The sequence below is a fragment of the Aythya marila genome (genome assembly GCF_965140915.1).
Source record: "Aythya marila genome assembly, chromosome: 17".
Classification (NCBI taxonomy): Eukaryota; Metazoa; Chordata; class Aves; order Anseriformes; family Anatidae; genus Aythya; species Aythya marila.
In genome coordinates this window covers 1714056-1728710 of record NC_139058.1, presented here as the reverse complement: position 1 = coordinate 1728710, position 14655 = coordinate 1714056, and the positions used below count along the sequence as shown (strand labels likewise).

The following is a 14655-nucleotide window of genomic DNA, read 5'->3' as shown; positions in this document are numbered from 1 at the left end:
CCTACCCCTCCAACCACGTCTTGAGAGGCCTCGCAGAACTAACAAATCGCTCCAAAAAGCAGCAGCGGCCAGGAAAAAGCTGCTGGGAAGCACGGCACCCGGCTAGGAGCGCTCTGTGCGAGGACAGCTCTGCCTACACGTCACGCGGTGCTGAAGCAGAAGCGCGTCTGGCAACTTGCGTTCGTCTGAGCTGGCTCTGAAGTTTTTTTTCCTGCCTTGCAAACCCATCTCAGCAGATCCAGAAATGAAAAAGAACCAGAAATAAAATCATCTCGTCCTCCTCCTGGTTGAGCAGGACAGCTTTGTGGCTGCTCATTCTCCAAGACACCGCGGTCCTTACGCCAGCAAGGAACCAGCAAACCCCCACACCTCGATGCGTGCTGGTGCCAACACGTGAGCCGCCTGTGTACCACACATGCTTACAATTCCCAGCAAGAAATATTCCTTATCTAGTTCCCGAAGAGCTGAGCAAAACGCTTGACCTCACATTTCCCACTTGGAAAGAAGAATATCAACCTGCTGCACCCAGCTAACCGGGAGAGATGGTTGCAACGCTGCCTCGGGAGGATGAAAAACACCAACCCAACGCCACGCGTACACCCCAAGCCATGGCGTGTTTGGGATTCCAGCGCGAGATAACACACGGTGAAGTTTATGAGCATTCAAAACGAGGGGAAAATTTAAAAAAAAAAAAAAAAAAAGCAGCTTTGAGACCAAACATGGCACTGCGGCCGCTGGCGGGGCTGCGCTGATGCCTATCTCCGTATCGAGTGATCATCTGCCCAGACCCGCCAGCCTGCCCGGCTCCCCGGGGACAGAGTGCTTACTACGGCTTGAATTTGTTATTGCCTGCTAATCCCTGGTGGTGCTAATTATCCCCATTATCAGTCTGTCTGATGGTGCCTGACCCACGTCCAATATCCGAATCCGCGGGACCGGAGGGTGGCGAGTCCCTGCCAGGTCTGCACGGAGCACAGCCCTCTCCGAGACGCGGTATCTCCAGCACTTTTATCCCTTTACGTGGGATAAACAATGGGTTTTCAAGGACCAAAGAACACAGTCACTATGGCAACTATATGCAGAACCAAGGGGGCGGAGGGGGAGGGAAGGAAGTTCCCACATTTCAGAGGGTTGGGACCAGGGGGAGCTGAAATGAGGTACCCGGGCTGCTGGTGCCGGGAGCTGCAGGTGAAATGCACTCCCCGGGTTCATGGATGGATGCAAAGAGGGCTTATTTTGGGGGCAGAACAACCCCTCTGGTTTTATGACATCTGGAGCCGGCGTATTTGACAGCACTGCAGAAATGGTTGCCTTAATTTTCATCCACAGAGAGCTGTACGTTGGCTGAATGTACGCAGAGATGCTCTGGCCAGCCAAGCTTTGCCAAAAACTTGCACCTCCTCTGGAGGGCCACAAGAAGGCCAGGAAGCTTCCTAGACCAGAGCACGAATCCACAGGACTGCCAGAGCAAGCTGCCAGCTCATCTCAGTGCGCCTGACCCCATCAGGCTGACCCTTAATCACTTTAAGTCGGATCCCACCACCACCCTAATTTTATTTCCCCTGCTTTTCCAAATTCAATTATTAAAAGGGAAAACAAGAAAAACCTAATTATGACGGGCTGAGAGGCCCAGCTCAGTGTCAAGCAGCATCACGATAACCGAGCCAGCCACATCCAGCTCCCCCCAGCGAGGGCTAGACCTCAGCAGAGACATCACACGCCGATAGCAGGAGGCGCGTGAGCTATCGCTTGTCATCATCAACAAAATTTGTGCAAGAGCCAGCAAACAGCACTCAACGAGCAAAATGATAACGCTGAGGAAAGGCACCTCTAAACCAAGGATACTTCTTCTTTTGATGGGCACCAGCGGGCCTTGCCAGAGCTGGTGTTTTTTCCCCTCCAGGAGCCGATGCCATTTTCAATATTGCTGTCAAGCTCCTTGCTAGCTCCTGACCTGCAGAGCAGGATTGTAAAGCCTCTGTGGTTTGCCATCACAGAAGCCTCCTCCATTTCAGGAGCACGTTGTGACCTTCTACGAGGATGACCGCTGTTAAGAGATCACATCTGTCTCGGTAGCATGAAGAATTTTATGGGAAAAGGGTAAAAAAAAAAAAAAAGATATCTATTTGAACAAGCGCGCCACAGTGCCTGAGCAGACACCTTCCATTTTATGCTAAATCATCGCCTCCTCTCACATCCTGCCATTAATTGTGACCATTTTCGCATTCACTCCACAAACCCACAAGGCACGTCGAATGCTAATTCACAGCGGAACCGAAGCACGGCTGCTGTCAACAGGAAGAATTTTACACCGCCCGCAATTGAGGAGCAGCCGTCGGTGCAGGGACCCGGGCTTCTTAAAGGATGGCACCTGCTGGTTTGCTCACGCCAGACGAGCCCCACGGGGTGCTGATACACGCCGTCGTGTACCTCTCTTGGTGGCTTTGCTCCTCCGAGGGGCACTGGTGCAGGACTCAGCACCCGTCCCCGCTGCTGCACCCCGAGGCTGGGCGCCTCCCGCGCCACCCAGCACGCTCCGTGCTGATGCTATCGGCTTCGAGCACGTGCAAAATCACCTAGCAAGCAATTATACCCTCAGCAAGAAGCTAATAATCCGTTTGAGCATAATCATTCACACGGGAAAAGCAGACCAGGGCGATCCTACTCGCAAACGCAGCTCCCAGTAACCGATTCCTACCCATACTGGGGGAGTTACTCCCACGCAGCTGGGACAAGCAGCTCCCAGCCCTAGTTTTCCTGAGTCACCCCAGCTAACCTAACCCTTTTCTGCCTTAGTTTTGACGTGGCATTCACCCCGGTCACGGCAGCATCACCTGCGTTTGTGCGTGTTGGGACAGAAAGCAACAGCTCAGCCCCTATCAGCATACAGCCACCACCGATCTGACGGTTCAGATACACACGACCGGCGTGGCTGTGAACCGAAGCCGTAAGCAGTTTTTAATCAGACTAAATTCAGAGTTAACAGCCAGAATTGAAGCACACCAATGGCATTAGGTGGGGGAGGCTAGAGGGAAAAGAGTAAAAGAGAACGCAGGCGTGCAGCTCTTGCTCATGTGCCCTGTAAATGCTGAAACTGGGGCACTCGAAATCCTCAGCGAGTTGCTGTTCCAAGGCGTCCTCGTGGAAGGCCCGCGATTATCACGAGAGCCTGGGTGAAACACAACCAAAACAAACAGAGCCAGACTTTAAAAGTCAAGCGAAATGTGCCTGCGAGTTTGCATAAAAGGACATTCCTAGCCCTGGGAGTGGTGCAGCGATGACCTCACCGAGCCGAAAACTCAGGCCAGGAAGTGTTTTGCTCATGTCTTCAAAATAGGAAGTTGGCATCCGAGCAGAGTCTATGCCTCGGAATCAATAACCAAACGAAGAACAATGACATAAATCCTCCCCTAATCGAAATGCGACTTCGTGCTTTAATGAGCCATTTTATGAGACAGTCGTTAAAGCCTCCGATATTAAATTCGACATGATGCCTGTAACAGTTACCGAGAGCAGATCTCTCGTAGCCCTTCGCTGTATCAGTCAAGAAAGCTGATATTTTACCCTTCTGTGCATTCCAGCTCAGTGCCATTACACTGAATCCCTGCCTTTCGCTTGGAGTGCATCCCAGAAGTGACAGATGCAATAAGCATGAAGATTTAACTTGAAAAATCCAATGATGTTTGAAAAGGCGGCTCACTAGAAGATAGAGCAATGCCAGCAGCGAACATAAAGAGACACACAAACGCTGATTAAAGCAATCTGTAGGAAAGCCTACGAGTGACCATTGAAAAATTACAACCGCGAAGCGCTGCGTGAAAACAAACGCTCCCCGAAATGCACCTGAGCCCGTCAGCTTCTACCTTGCTCCGGAAATTAATTAAAAAAAAAAAAAAAAAACAAACACAAACCAAACAGGCGCTGACTTTTATCACGACAGTATCTGATCTCCTACCTTTGTGTACACAGCCTCTGGCAAACGTCAACGTTAGCGGGGACGTTTTATTGCCATCTGCCTTTCCCCGTGAGCAAGAGGGGGTGATTCAACGCCCGCTGCCCTGCCCCACGGGGGGAAAGAGCTGCCCCCTGCTCCGGTCGTGGTGTGCACGGGGCTGCTTCGCTTCCTTCTCCTGCAGCAGGCACAGGGCTGAGGGAGAGGCTGACGCCCAGCAGCGTGGCTGGAGCCTGGCCTAGGATTAAAACGGAGCCGGGAGCTGCGAACCCAACGCCAGGCAGGGCTGAGGGGGGAAGCATCGCCCGTCCACGTCGCCGATATCTCCGGTCACCGACACCGCTGGAGGTGCCGGGAGCCCCACGGGCAGGCTGCACCCCCGAGGGGCTTCGCTCCGTGTCAGACCCACGTCCATCCCTCGCTGCTGTCCCCACGCAGCCCCCGGTCCCCTGCTGTGCCCCGGGGAGGGGGGTCACAGCCCACGGGGGCATATGGGGATCGTGGTAACGGAGCCCACCGGGTGCAGCCCGAGGGGGTACAGGGCCTGAGGCCACCCCACGGGGGGCAGCGAGGCAGGACCCGACCCCAGCAGCCCCAACAGCCCCCGGTAACCCCCCGGTAGCCCTCGGTAGCCCCGGGCTCCTTTTGTCCCGGGGGCTCGGCGCTGCCAGCGAGCGGGGCCCTGCTGCGGGACAAAGGGCGGGCGGCACCGGGGGACACCGGGGGACACCGGGAGGCACCGGGCAGCCGGGTGGTGGCACCGGGGCGCTGCCGGCAGCCGAGCGGGGGGGAACCGCGGCCCGGCCCCGCTCCGCCAGCGGCCGCCACCTCCGCCGGATGCCGGAACCCGCGGCGGGGCCGCGCCGCTCCGCTACCTAATAAGGAGCCGAGCTCCGCCGCCACCCGAGCTGCCCCCTCGGGACCCCCGAGCGCTGACAGCCGCTGCCCCGCCGCCGGCCGGGGGCTAACGGGCGGCCCCGCCCGGGTACCGGAGGCTGTGGGTTCGCTGCTCCCAACACCCGCTCTGCCCTCCCGCCCACGCCGTCCCACCGGGAGCCCGCCCTCCCTCCTTCCCCCGCCGCGCCCCTACGGTACCCCCGCGGCCGCCTCGCACCGCGTTCCCGAGCTGCCGCCCCGCGTCCGCTCCTCAGCCCGGCGGAGCCCTCCCCCGCCGCTGCCGCCGCCGCCGCCGCCGCCGCCCGACTGACCGCGGCGCCCGGGGGCGGGACCCGCCCCCGCTTGGCTCCGCCCACCCGGCCGGCAAAGCCCCGCCCCGCCCCGCCGGTACGGGCCCCGCCTCGCTCGGTGGTCAGATGAGTGGCAAGGGAGTGGACCAATGGGGAGGCGGAGCTCGCCTCCACGCGCGGTCGCGCGCTCTGTTGGCCCCGCCCCTCCGGTAGGGGAGGCTATAAAAGCCGAGCCGTGAGGGAGGGGGCTGGAGGTTGTGCTGAGGGGATGCTGAGGGAGGGCACGGTCCCTTCATGGCCCCAGTGGGATGGGGGCACCAATGCTCCCTTCAGTCGCCTCACCCCAATACCTCCACTAGTGTTTAGCCCCTCGTTTTAGCCCCATGCCCACAGTGGTCCCTGCAGCCCCTCAGAGCCTCTTCCCTCACAGGCACAGCCATGCCCAGCAGCAGTTCCCTCACATTCAGCCCCTCACTGCGCTCACAGCCAGCCCCTTGCTGAGCTTTTATCTACGGGGGGCACACAGATGGGGTCACAGAGGTGCTGAGCACACAGTGGGGTGGGCTGGGGGCACTCTGAGCACTGCCAGGGCTGCTGGTTCCTCATGAGCACCCCCGACCAGTTTCTCAGCAAAAGCACCCAAAAAACCACCACAGCAATTCTGCAGTAAAAGCAAGCGTTGCCTCCTCTGTCATGGTGGTTAGCAGCACAACCAACAAGACAGTGACAAAGCCTCTGCCCCAAACCACACTTCAGGGGGGGAGCGCAGCAGCTGCCTTAAAAACACAAGGTTGCCCCAGAAGGAAAGCAAGTTTGGGGGAAATCAGCTCATATTTGCGAGGCGGGTTGTCTTCCTCACCCAGACAACTGGCAGAGGCCTCTTGTCCCTAACAGCGAGCGGCTGGGTTAGCGTAGGAAGCACCTCAAGGCGCCACGCTTCAGCTCCTCCAGGAGCGCGGCGGGGCCGGTGACACCGGGCCTGCGCCCGCGCTGCGAGATATTTACCATACAAGGCCAAAACCCAAAGCTGGTTCAACTTCCTCACACGTTTTAGCCAATATTCTCAAGTGCATTTGCATGTGGTTAGGTGCTTAAGGGGCCCCGGCTCTTTTTTTTTTTTTTTTTTTTTTTTTTTCCAGGGGTGAGGCACGCCCGTGACTTCCTTTGCAATAGTGCCGGGTTTGGTGAAATTGCGGTGGTGAGCAAAGAGGCTCCTCTGCCCCCATCAAACTGCAGCAGGAGCGCAAACCACGCCGCGTTAGGTGGTGGCTGGGTGTAAAAGCCTGCACAAGGCCTCGGAGAGGTGCATTTGTCGTGGTTTTGCTGGTCCGACTGGCTGGCAGCTGATGGGAACACCTGATGCCACGGCAGCTACAAATTAAACAAGCAAATGCTATTTAACGTTGGCCGAACCTTCACACGAGTTTAACCACTGCTTCGAGAAGCAGGAAAGTCTCCCTTGTGTACCGAGCAACACCTTGATAAAAAAAAAAATGATACACCCAAAGATTAGGGCGGCGAGGCTGCATCCCCGCCCTCGGCACCAATTAGCACGAGCTCCGTGTCTGCCTCCTGAAAGCCAGCCCAGCGCTCATGCTCTGCCCTCATCCCTCAGACAACCTCTTTGCAGCTCAAAAAGAAGGAAAAAAAAAAAATGCACTTTGGCAGTCCCGGAGCAGACCTGTAGATAATCTGTAGTTTAGTGGGTTTGGATCGTGATTCATATTTTCCGTGCAGGTACGTGACTTGCTGAAGGTCACATAATGAGTCAGTGACAGAGCTGATGTCTCGGCTGCCGGTCCCTCTGCTGTCAGTTTGATATGTTTTGAACCCGTGCATCTGGGTTAAAATGTTATTGCAATTGTTCATGCAAACATACAACGGCACTTGTAATGCTGTGGTACTGCATGTGTATAGCTTCTAGCTCAAAACAAGCTTGAAATGGTGTTGTAATCGCGTACCAGGCGATGCTTTCCTTGGGTCTGAAACACAACAGCAAAGGCAGAAGTACCCAGCACTACCCAGCAGCTTAGAAATAACAAGTGGGATTTTGGCATCCATTTAAAATGGGAGTGATTAAAAGGAGAGGAAATGATACCTGTTGAATTTTCACTAATGCTTCATCGAACGTTTGGGTGGAAACGTTCCAAACATCACTCAGCTCCCGACCTGGATTAACGAGCCGGGTAAATCCCAACAGATCACCATACAAGGCGATGAAGAAATGACAAATATTTCGGGCTGAAGTCTCAACAACAGAAATAATGGCTGGGGATTTACACATGCTCTGTGGTTCCTCTGTAAACAGTAATCTTCATCACTTCAGCTGAATGAAATAATTCTAACAAACAGTACTTAAATTATAGCCAGTGTGATGCAAGCCCAGCAGCTTGTCAAAATATGTCACAAATTCTAATTTTTGTAGAGGAAAATATCCTATTACCAAATTCTTGCAGCTACAAGGAATCCGACAACAAATTTTAGTCCTATTTTATGGGCACGAGTACGCCTGATGATTAAATTTTGCAGAAAAGGCTGAGAATTTGTTCAAAAGTAGTACATCTGACTGCTTTAAGCCATCATGCACCTTACCCCGTGCTACACCGATGCATGATTGCTGCAAACAGCCCATCTCGCAGCCTTTATAGGGAAACAGCACCGTGTCTGCAGGCTCCACCTCTGAAACTTATGTCAGCAGCTAAAATTAGCTTGCTTGCAAATATGCATCTATTCCATCCATGCCATAAATTACTAAGACGATCTTGACGTGCCTTATAAGTCACGCATTCGGTATGCCCCCAGCCTTCTTTGCCAGCCCAGTCTCATCAGCTCTGGTTTAGAAAAGGTGAAGGAAGGAGGACCAGAAGGCACAAGGGCTATTTTCAAAGGTGTGGAGCACAGCTCCTCGTCACCTGCCCGAGATGACTCCCAGCACAGCACAGGGCAAATCCTTAGCAGAATTGAAACAAACCTCAAGAGTTTGCACCCGTGCAAGTCCCCTCCCCGATGCTGGGTGGGCACCGTGCTAACAGAAGCATTTTAGGACAATTAGATAAGACATTCGAGCAAACCCTTCATGGAAAGTGGTGACTGTCTGCTGGGGAGGGCCTGAGTAGCTCCCCGGGGCAGGGCAGATGTCGGTGCTGAGTGTGGCACCTCTCCGAGGAGAAGATTTTGGGGCTTGGCTGGCGTTGAGCAACGTGGCCCAGCAAGCCCGGATGGATGGCGACCCAGGCAGCCAGCCCCAGGAAAGTCACTTGGGGGATGAATTTCTCTCAAACATTTCAATTTGCCTAAATCCTCATGGCTAAAGATATTGTGAGTGGAGGAAAAACGGCTTGCAGAGGGTTTAGAGAGATCAGCAATTGAAAGTCCGGTTGTTTTGCAGCTTAACTGCTAAGTCATACAAACCATGCCAGACCCGGCAGTTCATCTTTCAGATTTTGGGACTGCGAGCATCCGAGTTATGCAACTTTTCCAGAACATTTGTGTCCGCTATCTTTCTATTCATTCCATGAAGCCTTTGGATTTATTACACTTAGAGAAAAAATCACAGGGAGCACCAGGCCGTCCTACCCAAAGGCTGTTTTTGTATTTCTTCCCCCAGGCTCTCTTGGAGGAGTTGCACCAGATCCAGCAGTGCTGGGGGGAGCTGCTCCCCTTGGCGTGATGCTGTTTCACTGAATGCTGCTGGCTGTGCTTATTTATTTATTTTTTATCATTTTAGTGTTATGTAGAGCAATCTGAGCCGATTGCAATGACAAATCCCAATGCTTTCTATCCAAAGCACGGCATCCGATCCGCTCTCTCCTGCCTTGCTTCCTCACCACCCATTAGGCTCACACCGAAAGGCGAGGGTGGCTTCACCACGCCGCTCACCAGCCTCATATTTCGGGGATTTTTGAATAATCCTCAAATCCTGAGAGCTGCCGAGGTCCGGTGGCTCTCAGAGGTGCCAGCGGCCAGCTCGTGGCGGTGGCCCTGTGGTGCTCAAGCTCCTGCACCCAGCACAGCCCGCTCGGCTGGGCCTTATTCAGTCCTCGGCCAGAAAGGGGAGCTGTGGAATTAGGAAATGAAAATACCAAGAGCGAGGCGTTCAGCCGGGATTTTAAAACAGCAGCCAGGAAGGGCCAAGTGTGAGAGCGCCTCGGGGATGCGGACAGGGAGGGAAGATGAACGAGTGAATTAAGGCGGAGGATGAAGTGAATTAAGGGCAGATCTGCCCCTCCTCGTGCCCCCAGCACAGCAAAAAGGGGGGCTCAGCTCCAGCCCCTTCCCCGCAGCCCGGCCGGGGACCCCCGGGGGCAGCAAGCAGCCAGGAGGCAGCATTAGGCCGGGGCGGTTATCAATCATTGATGCTGCTGTTGTAAATGATTTAATGCACGTTTCATAAAGCTCTCACTACGTGCACACAGCCTGCTGCATGCCGCGTCCACCCCAAAATGCTGGCAGGAAGGGCACAGAAATGCCCACTGGGGTTACACCGAAAGGAAACCTTGAAATCAAATCCCAGCTCGGCTTTTTCCTCTCCATCCCCCTGTATTTTTCTTCCCCATCATTGCCCAGGGTCATAAAATACATTTTCCTTTCTTTTTTTTTTTTCTTTTTTTTTCCCATTTTGTACTAAAGGGGGGGTGGTCCCCAAACCTCATTAAGCCGTCGGGACACCAAATAAAAACGAAGCAATTAGTTAGTTGCAACAGATGGGGTTGCCTTTGTCGCTGTCTCCGCTACGCCACATGATTAACTAGGAGGAGAGAGACAAGAAAGCAGAACACACACACACACACAAAAAAAAGGAAAAAAAAGGTGAAAAAAGCAAGCTGTATTTTATTTACAACGTGAATTTCCCGGGTTTGGCACTTCCTATCGTTCAGAGGAGCAGGACAAAAATCGGCCAGGCAGTGAGCAGGGGCTTTGAGCGTGGCCAAAGTGAGGTGAGGCTGGGCGCCGTGGCTCCTGCGGCTCTCCACGTTACACTTAGCACATATCCCAGTCCCGTCCTCATTAGTCAACCAGTCCCGAAGCCTTTTGCCAGCGTGCTCTGTTTCTCTCCCTGCTGTCTAGGACCGAGCTGGACCCAAGGCGCTGGAAAAATCAGAGGTATAAGAAAGGGATCACACAGAGGTCAAGACACGCAGGATGTGCTCGTGCAGCCGGGCGGCTCGAGGCGTGGGGAGAAGCAGAAAGGTTGGAAGCAGACACAGCACAGCGACAGCAGAGTGAGAAGCCGGCCCTGCCGTCCCCTATCGCGGCACCTCCACGGCTCTCAGCTTGCCATCACTTCCCCGTCCTATTTCTTTACATCCTGAGAAGGATAACGTGTCTCCAGAGGTTCCCTAAGAGGCTAGGATCTGTTTTGTTTTTTTTTTTTGTGGCTGTGGGCTGTTTGTTACCACGGACCCCGGCACAAACCCCACATCAGTGTTCGTGTTCTGGCTTGGTGCTGCGGCTGCTTTTCAACGCGAGTCATTGACAACACGATGTACCCGGCCTGGCGGGCTGATCACACCTAGTCCTTAAGGAAATACCTTATTCAACCCCAAACCAGCACAGATTTCCTTGCCCCGAGCACCTGTATTTTCCCTTATAAGGCGCTCCACCACCGCAGGCTGTCAGTGAGCAGGGGGTGCGGGTTGAGCAGGGTCCGACCCCATCCCTGCGGGACCGAGCGTTGGGTTCTCGCCTCTCCCCATCCACCCCTGCCCAGCTTTCACCAGCACAACTCCCCCAAAAATTCGGTTCTTGGCAGTGAAATGGCTTCCAAGTCGGTGCCATTCCCTGGATGCCTCGTCCAGCTAAATCACAGCGCGGGAGGGAAAGGACCCGAGGAAAATAACCCCCCCCTCGCCCTGCTGTGATTACAGAGATCGATGACACCGGGTGGCCCAGCGGCCGGCTGGAGAGGGAGATGAGCACACGTGAAGGGGGAGCAGGTCCAGCAGAGGCACTTTGGCACTGGATCTGCTCATGGCAAGCAGCCCAGCTGGACGGGCACGGCACCACCTGCATCCAGGAGAGCCTTTGTGCAGCAAAGCCCCTTCCCGCGGAACAGAGTCCCTGCCAGAAGCGTTTCCTCGAGGCTGCCGGACCCAAACCGCCTCCTGCTTTTCCTCCCACCTCGCCAGGACCGCAGCTCGACCCAGCCGTGCCCCGTGTGGCTCCCAGCTGCTCCGTGCTCCTTCCAGCACCGGCTTTCTGCGAAGCTCCGCGCCCTCGCCGCGCCCCCACCGCGCCACCTCTGCCTCCCCGGCGCTGCTCCGAGCCCCCCTCCTTTTCCCCTCACCTTTCCTGGCGCTGCTGGCCGCCGCCTTCCCCTCCGCTGCCTTTGCCTTTTCGAAGGTTTTCTTGGCGTCGGCGACCTTGAGCACTTTCTCATCCTCCTCCTGGCTCTTCCTCCCCTTCCGCTCCTGCTCCTCGGGGCCCCCTCCTCCCGGCGCCCTCCCTCCCGACGGCTGCTCCGCGCCGCGCTCGCCCGCGGCCGCCCTCTGCTCCTTGGCAGGCTTTGCCAGGGAGCTGCAGGGCTCCAGCAGCGCCTCGGTCAGCGCCACCGTCTTGCTCATGCTCAAAGCCAAGCTCTCTTTGCTGTGCGACCTGACCGGAGGGGCCGGAGGGGTTTTTCTCACGCTGTACGAATCCAACATCTCCAAATCCACTTCTTCCAGCCATTCCCTGCTCTCCAGGACCTGGCTGCTGTTCTGCCTTGAGAGCTTCCCGGCGTCTCTCGCCGCCGCGGCCGCCGTCACCATCCTCTCCAGGCTCTTCGCCACCTTCCAGTCCACCTCGGGCTTCCTGACCGCGTCCTCCTCGCCGTTCTGGCAAGGGTCCGGGGTGGTGGTGCCGGGCGGCGGGGCGAAGCCCAGCGCCTGCCTGAAGCCTTCGGCCGCCTTGCTGCCGTCCCTGGGGAGGTGGGGAACGGCTGCCGCTGCCTCCTGCTTGCTCTGCAGGATGTAATCCATCAGCAAGGCGTTGCGCTCGAAGCTGTCGGACCTGATGGGGACGCTGGGTTTGATCCCCTCCGCGGGGCAGCTCGGCACGGCTTTATTCACCGGCCGGTTCTCCACGCTGCTCTCCGAGTCCGAGCGGCTCAGCTGCCCGCGCAGGGCTCCTTGCAAGGCGTTGATCCTCTTGAGGCTCGGACTCGCCACTTTCCCGTTCCCTGGGTAGCTCTCCTGGAGCACAGGTACCTCGTACTCCGCCTCCCATTCCTCCTCGGGCTCCGCTTCTGCCTCCCGCAGCAGCCGCCGGTACTCGCTCTCCTCCAGCCGATACACCACGGGCTTCACCGTCCGGCCGGAGCCCGGCCACCTGTGCCCCACCTGCATCTCGTACACCTTCGGAGGGGCTTCTCCTTCCTCCCCTCTCCCCCTCGCTGCCCGTGCGGCGCCTTCATCCGAGCTGCTGCTGCTCATCGGGGCCCCGGCAGGGACGTGCGCCTCGGCCGTGGGCTGGGGAAGGTGCCCCAGGCCCTCCTGGCCACCCGGACTCTGCTGCAGCAGGGCGTAATCCTGGCATGCCACTGCGGAGGCTGCCCGGGACGTGGCGCAGTCTCTGCCTCGTGCCTGACTTGTGTCATCCCGTAAATATCCGCGGGACTGCCAGGTGGATGCTTCCATGGCTGCCAGCTCGCTCCCCGTGATCCCCCGGTCCACCCGCCCGGGCTCCCTTCCCACCTTGGGGCTCGGCAGAGCTCCGGCACCGCCTTTCTCCTTCCTCCAGGCGCCGGGGGAGAGACACGGGGGGCAGCTTGGAAACCTCCGAGCCCCGGGGGCATGTGAACCGGCAGCCTCGCAGCCTCCTCACGGCCAGCCGGGGTGGGAAATTCACGTTGGCACGGCCGAGCCCGCGGCCGGTAACGGGGCAGGGGGCTCCCTCCCGGCACAGAGCTGCTCCCTGCCCCGGCCGAGCCCACCCCAGCAGCCGCAGAAACTTCTCCTCGGCCGGCCCATGGCCCCTCACGGCCAAAATTCGCTGCTCATCCCTCTCCGGGGCCTCTCCTCGTTTCCCCAGCCCGCTGCAGCGACGCACCCCCGGCTCCCCTCCACTCTCGCTGCTCGCACTGCTGCGGTGCCAGGCCAAACGCTGCAGCAGGATCGCCCCCCTCGGCTCTGCCGTGGATTTTTGGGCAGCGCCTGGCACCCCCCTCAGTGCCCCCAAGCCCTCTCTCCTTGCTGGGAAGCGGCGCGGTGCTGGCACGGGGCCCCCGGGGCTGGAGACGCTCTGTGTAAAGCTCGCGGAGACACGGAGCGGCTGCACTTAGCAGCAGGAACACGTTATATTGCTCGGGGAATTACTGGGGCAGGAGGAGTACACCCGAAATAAACAGCAAAAAACAGCATCCTTGGAAATGAGCCCCCCTTAGGAGCCTGCGAGCCGAAACTCCTCAAAAAATGCCCGCTAACGTGCCGGGGGGGGTTCTCCAAATGAGCCTCCGAGCGGGACGGGACCTCCCTTCGGATGCTGCTGCTGCCAAGCAGGCTCCTGTAAATCCCCCGGCGGCTGCGGAGAGAGGAGCAGGGGGGGGCTGCAAGGCTCGGGCCCCGGCCACGCAGCCCTGGATGCCTGGCACGGCAGCGGCTCCGCGGCGCTTTGCCTTTTATGGTCCAACGCTGCCGGCCGCCTGCCCGGCCCCGGGGAAGGATCCCGAGCTGGGATGTGAAAAAAAAAAAATAAAACACCTAAATTGTCCCAAAGGGCGCACCGGCGGGTGCTGCTTCTCGCGTTACCCCCGGGTCAATGTGGGAGGATGCCAGGGACGGCTCCTGCCCCGCACCGATGGAGCTGCTCCACAGAGAGACCAAACAGCGCTTGTCACCGCTGGAAGGGCTCAGTCCCTGCTGAGGGTGCCCAAAAAATCCCCTCCGTGGGCACCAGACACTTGGTCGATAACTCAGTTTTTTCTCTTTGAGGCACTGCCCTGCTTGCCCGTAGCAAAACCGATTTGATTTTCTCTTTCTCCCAAACGATGAGCCAGTCTCTTGATTTTGGGGCTGCCAGGCGCACAGCAGGGTTGGTAAACCCCAATTTTGTCACCCCCAGCCTGCCAGGAGGGGCTCAGCGAAACCAAACAGCACAGGGCTTCTCCCCAGCTCTGCGGGTAAAACACGGAGGGGAAAAAGCCCCGAGCCCGGGAGCAGCCTCCGGGGATTGGGGCCGCGCTGCTTTCCCCTGGGAGCTGCTCATGGGACTCCACGGAAAACCCAACGGGGGAGCAGCGCCGTGCCCGCTCCCGGGCTGTCTGCATAAAAGGAAATGGCAATCACGGCCACGCTGCTGCCACCCGGCCCTGGAGCCGGAGGGGAGGACGCTTTTAGGGCAGCGGCGGTGCCAGGACGGGGGCCGAGGTTGGCATGAACGGGGCGAGCCCGGCCACAGCTCCCCGAGCATCCTCGGTGCTGCCACCGGGACAAAAGGAGGCAGCAGCCGGGCGGTGCCACCTCCAAGGCTCTGCTCTGGGAATCATTTATTCCATTTATTCCCATCCCTGCAGTCCCCCAGCCCCAAACCGTGCAGCCG

At 57.5% G+C, this 14655-nt stretch overlaps 2 protein-coding genes across 3 annotated transcripts in view; both read right to left on the bottom strand.

The window, feature by feature from the left end:
* CORO1C (coronin 1C) overlaps positions 1-5171 on the bottom strand; it is a 34409-nt gene extending 29238 nt beyond the window's left edge. The window contains exon 1 of one of the 2 annotated variants that reach the window (XM_082774110.1): positions 5067-5171. The gene's annotated coding sequence lies outside the window, so the exon portion shown is untranslated. Of the gene's footprint in view, positions 1-5047 lie in introns of both variants that reach the window. The other variant, XM_082774111.1, reaches the window with a different exon arrangement.
* Positions 5172-10003: 4832 nt separating this feature from the next.
* On the bottom strand, positions 10004-13408 carry LOC309884801 (uncharacterized protein). The gene is made up of 2 exons (XM_082774112.1): positions 11426-13408; positions 10004-10227 (listed from the first exon to the last, which is right to left on the bottom strand). Exons 1-2 carry the CDS (start codon positions 12753-12755, stop codon positions 10151-10153), a joined length of 1407 nt encoding a protein of 468 aa, XP_082630238.1. The 5' UTR covers positions 12756-13408; the 3' UTR covers positions 10004-10150.
* Between the last annotated feature and the right edge of the window lie 1247 nt (positions 13409-14655).